At 44.2% G+C, this 17,737-nt stretch overlaps 1 protein-coding gene across 1 annotated transcript in view; it reads left to right on the top strand.

Moving 5' to 3' along the window:
• The window catches only part of LOC117427468 (metabotropic glutamate receptor 4-like), a 139,960-nt gene that overhangs the window by 83,044 nt on the left and 39,179 nt on the right, over positions 1-17,737 (top strand). The window contains exon 4 of the mRNA XM_059004062.1: positions 17,433-17,568. Within this exon, the coding sequence (XP_058860045.1) occupies positions 17,433-17,568 (136 nt within the window). The remainder of the gene's footprint in view (positions 1-17,432; positions 17,569-17,737) is intronic.

Raw genomic sequence — 17,737 nt, 5'->3', positions numbered from 1 at the left:
AAAGAGAAAATTCGTCAGGGAGCTGCGGATAATTGAAGCAGCTGGTGAACAGGGTGTGGATAAATGAGGTTCTACTGTATTATGATACAATTCCAACTAATCGTTACCACTTGTTAATGAGACCCCACCCCCCATTATAAGCCCCGCCTCTTCACCAGCTAGCAGGTTCCTTATGGAAGCAGCCAGTCTGTGTCTGTTCACAGCAGTCAGACTGTGTCAGCTCACCATGGTTTGCTATCTCACAACAGGGCAACTTGGGAGGCGTGCATCAGCGTGTCAGCTCAGATTCTTTTCATCTGCACAGCGGTGAGGGCCTTAAATAGCTTAGAGTCCCCCCCTAATGTGGCATGAAGGATCCTTATGAAGTGTGTCCAGACACGGCCTTCAGAGGGCAGATATACATATTCAATAAGGAATCTTCATTCTGGATTTCATTTCAATTGGAGTCGACTGGTTAAAATACAGAGCAACGCAGACACTATGAAAGAGATGCTTCATACTTTCTACATTTTATTTGAATGTAATATTTAATTTCTTTCTTGTTTAATACCATAATACGCATGTTTTGTATAATTGTCTATTGCTGTTTCTGTTCAGATCATTTTTTTATCACGATTACTTACAGATGTTTTATTTCAACCATTGGGGTCTGCTTCTGAAAAGACTCCCAACAGCTACATCTTACAAACGACCACTAGGTCAGCACGACTGCAACGTCTGCTTCTTCTGCGACTGCGGCAACTGTAAATTCATAATCTACCACTGCTGCAGCGGGAATGTAATCAAACTGGACTGATAACGTGGTCTGGTTTCTGTTGAGGTTGAGGTTTCTTACCAGCGGAAGTGTATTTGGTATAATGTCCTATTATATTTGAATCACACAGTGATTACATATTTTTGTAATGATGTTTTTTTTTTCACTTGACATTTTAATTAATTAAATCATTATTTAATAATTTTTTTGTTAGTTTCACCAGCTATGACTTTATGACAACTGCACGCAGAGACTTATCAAATCCTGTTTAAGAAAGTGAAAATGTAAATTACTTATGGATGTTTTAGTTTTGCAAAATTAGCAGATGTGTCATACTTTGAATTTCTAGCCCCATATTTCCCAATATGTAATCATGTTTGGATTCTTGTCATTTACTTTAAAACTTTACAGATTTGTATTTATTAATTCATATTTAGTTTACTTTTTAATGTCCTAATGTCTATAACATCATGTGAACTTTTGGAATGCAGTAAGTAATAACTGGTCAATTCTGTGCTTTTTATAGGTGACACAGTAAATGACCGCGGAACCTTCAAAGAATGCTTAGGTTTTCTTTTTTTTTTTTTTTAACTAAACGCAGGGGCAAAGCAGAATGACTTTGAAAGGGTAGATGAATCTAAGGATCTGAGGGATTTAAATGTGAAAATTAGCAATACAGGCAGTGGTTAGTAATTATACTGATTGTCAAGCATTACCTTGGTAGTTGACCTTGTCTGTACTCTTTCCCTCCCTATGTGGAGCATTGCTGTAACAGACAGGGTTCGGTTGCTTGATTAACAGTTGGTTTCACGGACCCTGATCAGCACTAATCTTGTGTCTCGTTTCCAAGCACCACTCAGCCTGGGATTGAAAACCCCGCTGCCCCTCATCCTGCGTTTCCATATTAATTTACCTGACCCCCATTGGCAGCCAATCCGAGCTGCCCCTGATTTTCTCTGACCCTTTCCCAAAGTGGATAGACAGATATAACATTTAAAATGTGTTTCTTTCAAAACTCCACAACAGAAGTGCACATTGATGAGATTGAGGGGAGTATTTTGTTAGCACCGATCACTTTAAGTGTCCTGGAATGCACACACCTTATGCACCGTCTCTGTTATTCCGCCACTGTGTTCCAGCTTTTAGGCAGATTTCAAGCGCTCATATTTTTGTTTTTCTACAACATCTGCCGTACACGGACCCCCCGCTGATCAACACCACCCCAAGCTGTTATTATCGGGCCCCTGGGGGCAGCGCACGGCAATGAGATCTCAGATTAGACATTTTAATTATCTCTCCAACAGCCAAGTATGTCTTTTTTTCTTTTGCATCTTACATTTCTTGACACTGTTTACAATTCAAGGGCTTCTAAATGACTAGTTATGCAGCTAGAGAGAAAAAAAGTATTGGTCTTTTTTTTGCAAGCAAGGAATGCATACAAATATATATATATATATATTAATGGGGGTTCGTATCTTAATTGTTGCTGTCTGTTCAAAACAATATTGTACAGAATTATGAGGCTCTTTCATTACCAGTGCAGTCATTTTTAATAATTAAAGCAAAAACTGCTGTACTGTTAATATATAATATGCTCTCACTTGAAACCTTGCATGCACTCTTTACTATTCAAATAGTGCTCTACCCATATAGATAACACAGTATAGTGTTCTTATAGGATACTTCAGCACATACTATAGTATATATGTAATGATTTGATATGGATAGGTTTGTGCCCAATGTTATGAAAACCAAATATCTAACTGTACAGAATGTTAGTGTAACCCTGTCTGTAAAAACAGCAGCATTTATATTTGCCTTAGTTTACCGCAGATCAGCTGAATCTTTACCTTTTATGCCATATTTACTGTAGTTAAATCCTTAAACACACATCCTTATAGGAAACTGGAAAAGTTAAAGTGACTGTCAGCTTGTCCTCTCCAAACCAATGTATTCACTGGATAGAACTCAAGGCTGATTGTGGTGCTGTGAATGAATCCCTTGGGACTCGGAGGCTGCAGTTCAGGGTGACTCTGACGTGGGGATAGGGGATGGAAGATGCTCTAGATACTGTAGGTGTGTTCTTCAGTATTTTTTGTCTGTAATGAGCACTTTGTTTCTTAATTTCCTCCTTCAGGCTGTTAGTCAGTAAAAAGGCTTGCGTTCCCATTCTCCTGTCCCCTACTCTTCACATTGTACCAGGAGACGTGTAACTGCCTTGGAGAATGAGATGCTGTTAAATTTAACAATGTGTGTTTTGTAATGAGTTGGTTCAAAGCCCAGCTGGATTAATAAAACGGCAGCTAACTTGTTTAGGAGCCCTCTGATTTATGGCGTGGCTGGATTTTGCGGATTTGTAACTGCAGATATTTTTGTGGCACGACACATGGGTTTCGGTGTGCCTGAACAGCGTTTGTTGCCCTGAAACCTGGCAGACTACATTGTAAAACAATACAGGATTTTTTAAAAAGCATTTTATCCCAGTGGATCAGCAAAAAAAGAATCGAACCGGCTGCCATAACACTGAAATCGTGATGTTTCAGGGCGGTGATGTCACTAATCTGACGTAAGGAGTTTGCAAGATGTGTAAATGCTTCTGAATTGATAACCATTCCTTAGCGATGATGAGCCTCTAATTCCTTGCTTACTAAAAATCTTGGTATCTCTGAATAGATAATCTGCTTCTCAGATCCATGCATTTTAATGAGCTTGCCACCTCACAACTTTCCTATAGTTTTATCTTTGTCTGTAAAACGTGCTAAGAATAGAGTAAGGTGATATACAGTATATGCTTTGGAAAAATGCAGAACAAATCTGAACTAGACCCAGATTGATAAGCACACAGAAAAAGAGCACACACTCTTCAGAGACACCTGTCTCTCTGCTGGAGTTTCCAACAATATCTTTAGGGCTCTGTGGAAGGGTGAGGGTATTCACTGACACAGGAGACAGAAGATTTTATTTGGAAACACCGCACAGGTGCCCAGATTTATTTATTCTTCTTATTGCTTGTTTTGTTTTTAGCCCGCAGAGGGCGCTGTTGTCCGTGGTCTGGATACTGCCGACAGTAAACCAGGACCACGGGGTTACCAACACAGGTATCCCAGTCCGTGCACCTTCAAGTGCTCAAAAATAATAATGAAAACAGAAGGCGAAAGGAAAAGGGAAAATAAAACACAGTAATAAAACTACAAACAAAAGTGCTGCTTATGCAGTGCCCCCACTGCCGCTAAGCCGGTCAGCACGGGTCTCCGTCCTACACTGTGCTTATACACTGGGGTTGGCCAGGGTTCCCCGTATATCTATACACGTCCCCTCGGGTACGTAATTATTTCTTTTATTTCTTTTTTTTAAAATTATTTTTACAGAAGGCTGTCCCCTCAGTCGGGCTCGCCTGCTCCTTATTTCACGCTGGCCTCTTCCGCCAGCGACACTGTACTTTCCCCAACCCGGCCACCCGAGTGCATCACCAAACCAGTTCTTATGGGCCGAGCAGTCTCCCAAGGCCCGCCCCTCAGCCACTCAGAGAGAGGGAAAGCACACACACACTCTTCCCCACCTCTCCGTGTCATCGCCATGACCGACAGGCGGATCCCACGAGACTGCTGCCCTCTACCTGCAGTAATACGGATGTGCCAGACAGTCAGTCCAGATCTCCCCTGTTACACATCCTCCCCCCCAGAATGGCACCACCGGTCCATTCGAAAATCCTACAACCCAATGCCTTCCCGAGAGAAAAAGTCTGCGTTTTGATGCAGTTTCCCTGCTCGGTGGACTACCCTGAAGGCATAGGGCTGCAGGGCCAAGTACCACCGCGTGATTCTGGCATTGTTATCCTTCATCCGGTGAAGCCATGCTAAGGGGGCATGATCTGTAATCAGGGTGAAGTGTCGCCCCAGGAGGTAGTACCGGAGTGACTCGACTGCCCATTTTACTGCGAGACACTCCTTCTCGATGGTACTATAGTTCTTTTCACGGGGAAGGAGCTTCCTGCTGATGTACAGGACCGGGTGCTCGCTTCCCCGCACCTCCTGAGACAACACTGCCCCGAGACCTGTCTCTGACGCATCCGTCTGCAGGGTGAACCTCCTACTAAAATCAGGACTGCATAGCACTGGCTTGCTACACAGCCTTCGCTTCAAAGCGAGAAAGGCTCTCTGGCACGGCTCCGTCCACTGAACCGTATTTGGGGCAGCCTTCCTGGTGAGGTCTGTCAAAGGAGCAGCGAGCGTGGCGAAGCTCGGGATGAACTTCCTGTAATAGCCCGCTAGTCCCAAGAAAGAGCGCACCTGGGTTTTGGTTGTAGGGACCGGCCAGTCAGCCAAGGCTTTCACCTTAGCAATCAGCGGTCTGATCTGGCCGCTCCCTACTCGATACCCCAAATACTCCGACTCGCTCTTCCCAATGGCACATTTCTTTGGGTTAGCAGTGAGCCCAGCCTCCCGCAAGGATTGCAATACCGCCGCTACCTTACACAGATGACTCGGCCAATCCTCACTGTGGATAACCACGTCATCTATGTAAGCAGCGGCGTACTGCTGATGGGGCCGCAAAATGCGATCCATCATCCGCTGGAAAGTGGCTGGTGCTCCGTGCAACCCAAAGGGCATGGTCCTAAATTGGTACAACCCGAAGGGAGTCGAAAACGCTGTCCTCTCTCTGGACTCTGGGGTCAGGGGTATCTGCCAGTACCCCTTTGTTAAATCCAGTGTCGTCATAAAATGAGCCGTGCCCAGACGCTCCAGCAATTCATCTACCCGGGGCATGGGATAAGCGTCAAACTTCGATTTTTCATTAACTCGCCTGAAGTCAATGCAAAATCGAGTTGACCCGTCCGGCTTATCCACTAAAACAATCGGACTGTTCCAGTCACTTTGGGACTCCTCTATTACCCCCAGTCTGAGCATCTCGTCAATCTCCGCCTTTACTACCTGCCTTTTGCGCTCAGGTATGCGGTACGGCCTCTGGCGAACTAGCGCCCCCGGCTCAGTCTCAATGTGATGATGGGCTACTCGAGTCTGCCCCGGGACGGGAGAAAACACATCAGGAAATTCCGCCACCAACGCCCGCGCCTGACATTTCTGTGTTGGTGTCAGATTATCTGCAATCTGTACCGACCCTTGTTTCGCCAACACAGAAAGATCAGGTCCCAGGTCGGTGACGTCATCTGCTGGCGCCGCTAACAAAGCCTCCTGCTGTAACCAAGGCTTCAGCAGGTTTACATGGTAAATGTGCTTTTCTCTCCGTCGCTCCGGCTGGCAGATCTCATAATCCACCGTCCCAACCCGGCGTGTGACCTCAAACGGTCCTTGCCACTTCGCCAGAAGTTTGGACTCAGAGCTGGGTAATAATAGAAGCACCTTATCCCCCGGCTGAAACGTGCGCAACCGGGCCCCCCTGTTATATTGGGTCTCCTGTCTGTGCTGAGCCTGCTGCAAATTGTCATGCGCCCATTTTCCCACAGACTCAAGACGTTTGCGCAGGTCCAACACATACCGGACAGTATTGGTCGAATTGTCCTGCTGTTCCTCCCACATCTCTCTGACCAGATCGAGCACACCCCGGGGTCTCCGACCATACAGCAACTCGAATGGCGAAAAACCCGTGGAAGCCTGGGGTACCTCTCTGATAGCAAAGAGAAGGGGCGGAATCAGCTGGTCCCAGTAACGCACGTCACTACTAATAAATCTGCGCAACATGTTTTTGAGGGTTTTATTAAAACGCTCCACAAGACCATCGGTCTGAGGGTGAAAAACCGAGGTCCTAATGGTCTTAATCCCCAAAAGTTTACATGTTCCGCGGACTAGCCGGGACATAAAGTTGGTGCCTTGGTCGGTCAGTATTTCCTTGGGGATCCCCACCCGGGAGAAAACTTTCACAAGCTCGTTGGCCACAGATTTAGCAGACGCAGATCGGAGGGGAATGGCCTCTGGATAACGCGTAGCATAATCCAAAATGACCAATAGGTGTGTGTATCCCGCCGCACTCCTTTCTAGCGGTCCCACTATATCTACTCCAATACGCTCAAACGGAGCTTCCACTAGGGGCAATGGCACCAGTGGGGCTCGCGGGACGGCTCTAGGGCTAGCTTTCTGACACTCCCCACAGCGTTCGCAAAAACGTCTGACGTCACCATCCAGCCCCAGCCAATAGAACCGTGTCACGAGCCTAGCTTTAGTCTTGTCCCGTCCCAAATGACCAGACAGGGGAATAGCGTGAGCAAGCTGCAACAAATCCTCCTTAAAGGGCTGAGGAATGAGCAACTGGTGACGCACTTCCCCCGTCTGGGGTAATTTTTCAACACGGTACAAAAGATCTCGATTAATTTCAAAGTGAGGGTACGTGGCGGCGCGTCTGGGCTCGACCACACGACCATTAACCACCGCTGCTTGATCAAAGAGCCTGCTCAGCACGTCGTCACGCCCTTGCTCGAGTCGGAAGTCACGGGAACGAGCTAAAAAATCAGCTCCCATGGCTTCCAACTCGGGATCAGGTCGGACCTGAGTGGAGGCAGCAGAGCCAGACCCCTGCGCTGACTCCGCGGCCTCCCTCCCAGTCTCTTCACCAATCGCCCCCACCTGAAACTTCTCGGACTCCCTCCATTGCCAGCCCTCATTCTTAGCGGCCCGGCGTTCCCGTTTAGTTTTGCGGGGTCTAAATCTGTGGCAATAGCAATCCGGGTCACGAAAGGGAAAGATCTCGCCAATTACTTCCTCTTTCTTAGCCAATAAGGAGGACGGGGCCGTCACAGCAGCCAACCAATTTTTAAACTGCTCGCAGTCCCGTCCCAGAACTACCGGTACCGGCAATCGAGGACACAACCCCAATTGCACTCGCGTCACCTGCTGGCCAATTTTCAGATTGACATACATTTTGGGATAAGTGCGCACATCCCCATGAATACATTTTATATGCACCTGTCCCGTTATTTGCTTATGCCCCGGTGAGATTAAGCTCTCTTGTATCAGGGACTGACTACACCCTGAATCTAAGAGAGCCTGGGTTTGTGTATCATCCACTGACACAGGAATCACAAAACCCGTCTGCTGGAGTGACTGATGGAATGGAACAGTCTTACCTGGTCGGATGAGGTCACATCCCATAGCAGGGCAATCCCGGTCGATGTGGCTCACCTCCCAGCTTGTTCCACACATCAGTGAACTGGTTTCTCGACAGGAAGCTTCAGCAGGAGGTCGAAACACAGGACCCATCAAAGGGGATCGACGGTAGGGTGGCCGCGCGAGACCCCGGTCCAACACCGCAGCAGCCCGTGGGTGACCCCACTCTGCCCCAGTTCTCGGGCCGGGATCTCCCACCGCCACACTCCGTCCAAAGACCTTGCTACCCCTCCCCCCCAGTCCCTTCGCCCTCCCTGGGGCCAGTAGAGGGGGTGATGCCGGTGTAGCGCGGTTTCCAGGCAGCTTAGCGGGCGTTGGTTCCGCTGCCTGGTACTGCTCGGCCAGTTGGATCGCCAACTCTAGGGTGGCGGGTGCCTGCCGTTGCACCCACACCCGCTGTTCCGGGGCCAAGCACTGCAGGAACCGCTCGACCACCACTACCTCCACCAGCCTGGCAGTGGTGGTGGCTCCCGGGTTCAACCATCCCCGGGCGTAATCCTGCAACCGGTGCGCAATGGCCCTGGGGTGTTCCCCCGCAGAAAAGCTCTCCTCCCGGAACCTGCGGCGGTAGCCCTCTGGAGTAGCACCCACGCGGTTGAGGATGGCAGTTTTTAGCGTGGGGTACTCCATCCTTGCCACCGGATCCAGGGTGCTCGCCGCCGCCTGCGCCTCCCCCGTCAACTGGGGCAGGAGGTAGCTAGCCCAATGCTCTCGGGCCCATCCGGCAGAAATCGCCATCCCCTCGAACACCTCCAGGTAAGCGTCCGGCCGATCCTCTGCCGTCATTTTTGTTGGCCGCTGTAGCATTGGGTCGGGCGCAGCAGCTCGTACACTCCCCTGCCCTATCTCCGTCAGGGTTTGGCGCAGGAGGTCCATTATTGCGGCGAATTGCTGCGGGTCCATTCTGACTCCCTTTGCTATTGCACTGCTTGAATTGGGCAGTGCCAGTGAATCCCACTTCTGACACCACGTGTGGAAGGGTGAGGGTATTCACTGACACAGGAGACAGAAGATTTTATTTGGAAACACCGCACAGGTGCCCAGATTTATTTATTCTTCTTATTGCTTGTTTTGTTTTTAGCCCGCAGAGGGCGCTGTTGTCCGTGGTCTGGATACTGCCGACAGTAAACCAGGACCACGGGGTTACCAACACAGGTATCCCAGTCCGTGCACCTTCAAGTGCTCAAAAATAATAATGAAAACAGAAGGCGAAAGGAAAAGGGAAAATAAAACACAGTAATAAAACTACAAACAAAAGTGCTGCTTATGCAGTGCCCCCACTGCCGCTAAGCCGGTCAGCACGGGTCTCCGTCCTACACTGTGCTTATACACTGGGGTTGGCCAGGGTTCCCCGTATATCTATACACGTCCCCTCGGGTACGTAATTATTTCTTTTATTTCTTTTTTTTAAAATTATTTTTACAGAAGGCTGTCCCCTCAGTCGGGCTCGCCTGCTCCTTATTTCACGCTGGCCTCTTCCGCCAGCGACACTGTACTTTCCCCAACCCGGCCACCCGAGTGCATCACCAAACCAGTTCTTATGGGCCGAGCAGTCTCCCAAGGCCCGCCCCTCAGCCACTCAGAGAGAGGGAAAGCACACACACACTCTTCCCCACCTCTCTGTGTCATCGCCATGACCGACAGGCGGATCCCACGAGACTGCTGCCCTCTACCTGCAGTAATACGGATGTGCCAGACAGTCAGTCCAGATCTCCCCTGTTACAGGCTCATAGACTGATCCATGCTTTTCTTATTCGAAATATGAATAGCTAAACAGTGGACTTCCTGTTAAAGGATGCAAATAGCTCATTAGAGTAAACCACTTGGACCAGAGGTTATATTCCACTGGATCACACCAGATCCCAGATCCGGAACTTCTTTGACTGACAGGCGAAAATTATTCAGTTTGCAAATGATGAAAGAATGAAAAATAATAATAATTAATATATATATATATATATATATATATATATATATATATATATATATATATATATATATATATATATATATATATATATATTTTTTTTTTTTTTTTGCAAAAAATAATTCTATATGCATAACATGTACAGAAAAAAAAAAACACTTTCCCGCTCCATGTATCGAATGTCAAAGGACTTACATTAACCTTATCCAGACCATTTTGGATTTTCTAAAGTTCAATTAAATCCCCACTTTTTTCTAAGCTTGTATAAGAGATTGCATTATTCTAGCCTGGCCTCATAGACACTGAGTCCTGGGAGCTTTGTGCTATAATGTCTATTTTTTAGTGCCCAAAACTGGGACATAGTATTCCAGGTGGGGTCAAACTAGAGCATTATAAAGGCAGTGGAGGATAACCAGTTAGGTTGAGCTAAAAAATCTCATTCCACACACAGAGCTACATATGAGGTACAGAAATGGCAGTTAATGAAAAAATAAACAGCATGATAGCATTGATTTTTTTGTCAATATTACAGTTCAGTTGATACATCCACAAAGAAAATATATTTACGTTTCAGGACTGCTCTTTCCCTTTTGGAAAAAAAGAATACAGTTCAAATTTCTCTTATACACCAATACATATTCTCCAGTGCTGTCACCATGCTAATAATGGGAACTAAGCACTCTACACTCATGGCTATTCCAGCACTGTCATTACACCAAAATAAAGAGCACTGGAATGCAGCTTTTGAGCAATATCATATTCTACCTTCATATTCTAAATCCATTCTCTGTTTTCCCCTAATGCTTTTAAAATAATACCATGATCAGCTCTGATGTGCTGTCAGTACAGATCTTTTTAAATACCTTTAAAGAGCAGTGTACAGCGCTGGAGTTTAGCGAGCGAGAGGGAGAGAGTAAGGGGAGTCATCGCACTCGCGTCCCCTATCGTCGTGCGACTGCCAAGAACACAGCTAAGTGAGTGTGCTGGAATGGGGAGGTGCAGGAGGCAGGCACTTGACAAGCCACGTAGGTCACTCGCAGGTCTGCTGTCTGCACCTCACACACGTCCGTACTTCAGGACAAAAAAACGAAACCCTTTCTCTCTTTTCCAGTCCCACCACAGATTCATCAGATTCAAAACTGTAATCTTAATGACACTCCATTATTTAAATGTTTTTTTTCTTCTTTTTTCTTTTTTATGCTGTGGGTGTGAATAAAAAACACATTACCGACCTAAACTTAATGCTTTTTCTCACGTACAGGAACATATTACACAATATTTAAGTAATAGCATTCTAAGAGAGGCATTAGCAACGACCATTATGGAGTTTAAAAGCAGAGGATGTTTAATGGACCCAGTAGTACGCCCATTATTGAGTGACAGCACTCCTGGGGTGGCAGCTGGCTCACAAACCATCTCAAACTTGTTGGTGTATAATATACTTTTATGTGAGTTGGTTTTATCTGGACTGCAAAAAAAAACAACCAAAAAAAAAGAAACAGATTTAAAGCAGGACTGAAAACTTGTTTGTTGTTATATTGCTTTTTTGCTGACAGGAGCTGCTCTTAAAATCCTCTGGAAAGTTTGTTCATGACAGATTGCTGGCTTTATTTGAAGTCTCCCGTTGCGTAGCAATTAGAGCCATCCAAATTTTTTGACACACACCTGGGCTTTATTAGACCCACTACTCACCTTTTGTACAGACAACTTACAACGAAGAAACAAGAAACCCGGGAAGTCTCAGAAGTGGCACGAAGCTCAAAGTGCACAAGCTTACTTCATTTGTGTGGTCCTCAATCTGCAGACATCAACGTCATCCCTCTGTGAGGAGTGCTGTGCAACACAACACGTCACTACTAGGCATTGATTTGAGTGCAAAATCTTGAAAACTGCGTTCACTGTTTCTATAAGTTTCTGCCATGTTTTAATAGTCGTTGATTGCCAGATGGAGATGCAACAACGTTATCAAAGCAGACATGCGAGCCAGAGCACAACAGGTTTGCATGCAGAAGTGACCTTTAACATGGTAGAGCTACATTGCATTGCAGTTTGCAAGGTGTGGTCCTGGTGCTAATGCCCTCCCGAGGTTGTGACCAGCACAATTCAATTCGATTTATTCCTTGGTCAGATTTCAGGCAGGAACCACAGAAGAAGATAGCCTAGGCAAGTACACTGCAACTGCACACCCAGACTGGTACATTCTGCCTGGGAAAGTGCTGGGGAAGCAGATTGAGACGTGAATGCCACTCAAGCCTTTTACATCATGCATTTTTTATAGTGGTTGTTTCTGTTCCTTCGTAGGCTAAAAGAGACACGTTCATGGCGCCACTTAAAGTGTAGACATATTGTGTTATTTTTACACCTAATACACCTTCTCTCCACACGTTCACACAACAACGCACACACACTCATAAAAGCACAAGTGAACACACAAATACAATTCAGACACATTAAGAACGGCAAAGTCACTGTGCTACCTTTATATTTAGTACAGAACTAATGTGTTTGCTTTGTAATGCATTCACACGGAAATCTACCGAGGACTGTAGCATGGTTGCATACACTGTGTTTCCCAACAGTTACATAGAAATATCCAACAGCTAGCGCTAGCAATGCTTACGTTTTCCACCGTGAATATTTTGAAAGTATTTTTTGATGTATTCAGCGTTTAATAAACTCAGTCACCACTCTTTGGACAGTGTCATTAGGTTTGTGTAATGTACTGGAAAAGACATATTGTTTCCTTATTGTTCAATGTAAATCTGATATTATTCTGGCTGTGAGGTGTCATAAAGGTTACTAAGGATTACAGTCTGGTTTTAATTATTATTATTCATTTCTTAGCAGTGACGCATAATAATCTCATTTGCTGCTATCCCCACCACTGCAGTGGTCTCGCTTACCCTGTGTCAGTCGTGATGGATGAACTATTGTGGAGGGTAGCTGGGAGTATTACAGCTGCCCAGTCCGGGATTGAAAGCGAGGAGATGTTTTTTACTATCCAGACTTTTCTCCTTAGTGACTCCAGAGCATGAAATACGTTTCCATTCTGCAGATAAAAATGACACACTCTTCCTGGTGCGTAATGCATCTGGTCAGAATTCAGTGTGAGCAGTGCTGTTATCAAACACACAGCTAGTTTACTGACTCTGTTAAAATCTAGCTCTTCTCTTGCATGTTCTTTCCTTTTCAGTCCTCTAAGTTTCGGTTTTGCGGGTGGATTTTCAGAATGCATCCTGACACATTAAGCAAATGTTGCCAATGCTAATGTCCTGTCACAATACAAAATGATGCTAATGCATACTAATTCCTCACAAAAAAAGTAAACATCTTTAAACAAGTTGCAAAATGTAATGGGACGATTCTGATGTGATTTTCCCAAGTGGGAACCTGTCCAGTATATGATGCTTACTTATCATACTGAGCCATTGGAGATCCCATTGCCAAGAACAGTTCCACTGTGTATTATGATTGACTGTGTATGAGTAAGATGCATTATACCGTGCCACTTCAGATTTAAGAGGAAATGGAATGTAGCATATGCAAGTAATTGAGATGTAGGAAAAACAAGTCTACTTAACTCACAAAAGCACAGATTATTTAACAGAAGTGCTAAATCCCCCCCAAGATAAATGAAAAAACCCTCAGAGCAGCTTCTGTTTGACAACAGTATCTCCTCTCCTTGTAGTAGTTTGTTAGCATTTCTCTAACGCAGTATAAATATTTCAGAGAACAGATGTCATGCAATGAATCCACACACTGCTGTTTGTTTTATCCAGCATTAAAAACAATTTTTTTTAAAAAAACTCGTGCATTATTGAACTAATAGCACAGACGCTTTCAGATTAGAAAACGTATTTGTGAGCAGTGTTCAGATTCAAAACCTGTCTGTGCACAATGAAGAAAAAAAAGGTGTGGCTGTAAGTCATCAAATGGCAAGATATTAAGTCGATCGTTACAGTTTAACTGTTTCGGACTCCTTTTTAAATTGGTGCTCATACATTTCCCCTTGCTTTAATACGTATGGGATGTGATTTATAAACACCAGTACTGCACTTTCGTCCTAATGGGGTAGTGCAGTAAAATGAGTATGAGAGTACAACAGCAGGCTGATGAGACCATGCATTTTGCAAGTAGGCTTGTCTGCATTGAAGTTCTTAACCTTATTGTCAGTGGTCAGGATCCATAATGGCACTGCAATCGATTGCATGGCACTGCATTTTAGACTGCTAGTCCAGTGTGTATTGTTTTATACTGTTGTGGTACCATTGGTAGTGATATGTTAAAAATAACAAAATGTTACCACCGTTCTGCAGTCTCACACACCTTTGCTGCCCTTGTGCTGAATTGTCACTGGGTGCCATTCCATTCCCATCTGTTAAGGTTTGTCATTAACTAGCAAACATTCCAATTAAACATTTCAGCTCATACACAATACATATAATACATCTGTAAGGGAGTACTATGGTATAAATGCATTAGTCACTTACTGGAAGGATTTCATTGTGTTTATTGTACATGCTGCAGTTGCTATAAAGGGGTGGGGAAGTGCCACAGTTCTGAGAAAAATCAACAAAATACCAGATAAGCCGTGAAACCCAGTTCAGCACAAGCTGGAATCAGCACAGAACAGTACAGTAAATGTCATTAAAACTGCATTGATTAATCCTGTCTTCTTTTATGCATTACAAGCATAATTATTCAAAAAGGAAAACAACCACATTCCTGACCTATACTTCCTGGCAGCACCGCAAGTGACATCAAACAAACCACTGACCTCCCTTACGATGACTCGCGGCGCGATTATTTATTCATTTTTCGGAAAACGGCTTCACCAGGGAAATCTTTGACAGGTGTCACAGCTTGTTATGAGGAGTGTACTGAAAAGGGAGTTCAAGCAACATACAAATTACTCCACATACATGACCTGATTTCATGAAATTCTGAATGCAGGATACCATGTGTGAACATGAAGATGATGTCCAATTATCCTTCCCATGTAAAATCAGCAGAAGCCAGGAGAAATGAATTTTTCTATGCTGCTGTACATCTATGTGATGCAGTTAAATGAAATACCACTTTTTTGCTCCATTCGTTGATTTGATACAGTAGTAATATACAGCTGCAGTACAGGGCCACTGCCCAGTATTGCCTGTCGAGACACACACACAAAAAAGATAATAGAAATGGACTAGTCGAGATATTAGATCATAACCTTGGTGCTGGTACGTACACTGTCCTATTAAAGAGTTCATGTATATTTGACTTTGTTTTTAAGACACAGTCAAAGAGAGATTCAACTAGATGCATTTTATAAAAAAAAAAAAAAAAAATTCTCAATTTATGCTGAATGCACATACATAGACAGCTGTAGTTTAAGAACCTCCTAAATAAATCCTGCGATGATACAGTGTGAGACTATGTCAGACGACACTGTGTTCATTTGGTTCCAGATTGATACACTAATCTATTTTTCCCTTAGCCCTTGTAAATAAAGCAGTATACAGCAACTCAACGCTGCTCGGCTCAAAGATCAAGTAACTGAGCTTCCAACCTTTCTTCCGCAAGCAGTTCCTTATAAGACTATAAAGAGCTGTTTCAGTCCATGGAGCTGCCTGCTAGCACACAGCATGGACCTACAAGAGAGCTGTCGGCCTTTATTATGTTGTATGCTTTTATAAGCCTTGTCTCTATCAGAAACTGTGAGTGCCAACTATACAAAAAAATGTCCCTTATCCTCCAATTACTAGAGATCCCAGCTCAAGAAGGAAATCCTTGACTGCATATTTTATAATGAAAACGTTTCCTCCTGCAGACAATCTGTCATGACAATTTATATATATTTCATATACACTGTATATCGTTTGGACGGTTGCCTTGTACTATTTTACACAATGTGATTGGTTCTTCTTTTCAGTGGCGATACACACTAGAGATAACTGTATGCGTTCTGCTTTGACATCCACCCATGAGGGCTGTGATACTTCGGTCCACACACACACACACACACAAATCATGTTATAGTAACCATTGCACAAATAGAAAAGCCATGATAGTGAATTGTATTTTCTAGAGAAGTGTTTTTCTAAAGGTACACAAGTACCATTAACATGTTGAATTACCAACTTGAAGGAAATGGTAAATAAATTGCAACTTCCTGGTTTCCTGTTACTTCCTGTGTTGGCCTCACTTCATGGTCCAGCAGAGTGAGACCAGACCATGGAGTTGACCATCAGCACAAGGAGCGATATGGTAACAGGAAACAGATGTAGAGTGCAGATCTTGAAGAACGCGGGTCAAATAACTGTTAACGTTTAGAATCGCTAGCATCTCAACCTTCAGTATCTAAGGACCAGTTGCTCAGTGGTTAATGAATGAATAACTATCTCCACAGCAGTCCCATGAGCGATCAGGAGAAAAAAAAAATGATGTTCCTTTGAAACACATCAAGTCAAATAATGGATAGTGCAATTTCCTTAAACCACTGAGCCTAACAGAAACTCAGCAATCTTTCTATATAAAAAACAAGGTGGCCGGTGATGAGAGCAGAGACGTCCATCTTACAAGCAGGCAAACTTTTTTTGTTAAAATGCTTCTAACTTATTGACTGTCCCATAAACTGTATTGATGGTCCCATCAGTCTTTGAGCTCTGCTGCCTGTGGCTGGCTCACTGCAGAGAATGTGTTATACAGAGGATTTGCAAATCTGTGAAATACTGCCCTGCTGCATTTTTAAATCATGGAGTCTAAAAAAAGGTGGGTGGTAGGATGGTTTAAGAATCGCGAATTGATTGGGGCCTCATAGACTACTATGATTTCTATGGCCATAGGGTTGCCTAACAGAGAAGATGTATCCTTATAATAATTGTATCCAGAAGAAGTCATAGCTGTGTCATTAACTCACCAGCAATTATAATCCAATGGATTAGGCATAGATATCGTAGACTGGCACTGTGGTACTGTATTACCAGTGTGTATTGTTTAATGACAAATGTTTCGACGAGCAGTCTGATTCAGTGCACACACATCCCTCTTAATAGGACCATTAGAATCCTTCACATTGTTCAATCCACAATATCCAGTGATGTAAGTATGTGAATCAAGACTTCAATAATGTATTAAGATTCTTTTAGTGTGCTTGTTAATATCATACTGATACCATTTGATATGTAAACGGTACCACTTTATACAATGGTAGCTGCCCTCTAGCGTATTCAAAAAGGTCAAACAATATTTAACACTGTACAGTCATTGTAATTCCACATGTGGTCACATGTACATTGCAAACATACCTCCACAGGCAATTCTAAATACGGTGTAATGTCTGTACAAAAGATGTTAGCAATTTCAATTCTGTAAATTAAAACGTTTGGAACTACACCATCTGTGTATTATGTGTGTAATTATATGTAGTTTAGAGAAGTGTACTTTTCCTTTCCCAGTCCTAAAGATGAGCTGCAATTAGTCGATGAGATGATGTTAAAAGCTTTATAACTGTGAATGAGAACGTGCCTGTCTCTTTTGTGCTGTTGTTAAGATGCTTGCTTGCACATGCGTGTGGTCTCTGGTTCCTGCCCTGCCTCCACCCTGTTGCACAGGCTCTGACTCTCTCTGCTTTCTCTCTCTTCCCCAGGGGGTGTTTGCATCTTCACATCTGTGAAGATCCCGCGGGAGCCCAAAGCCGGCGAGTTCGACAAAGTCATCAAACGTCTGCTGGAGAACTCCAACGCAAGGGTGGTTATCATGTTCGCAAACGAGGACGACATCAGGTGAGACCAGCGTCTCCCTACGGCACATAAATACGGCCCTTTTTTTTTTTTTTTTTAGGTAAAGTTGAAAGTCCTCCACTTTAATGAGCACAAAAAAAAACTCACAACAAATTCAAAAATCAAATAGAAGACAATATTTTTAGCAGCACATTCAGAGAATCTACTGAAC

Source organism: Acipenser ruthenus, chromosome 29, assembly GCF_902713425.1.
Source record: "Acipenser ruthenus chromosome 29, fAciRut3.2 maternal haplotype, whole genome shotgun sequence".
NCBI lineage: Eukaryota > Metazoa > Chordata > Actinopteri > Acipenseriformes > Acipenseridae > Acipenser > Acipenser ruthenus.
This window is presented reverse-complemented; position numbering and strand designations above follow the sequence as displayed.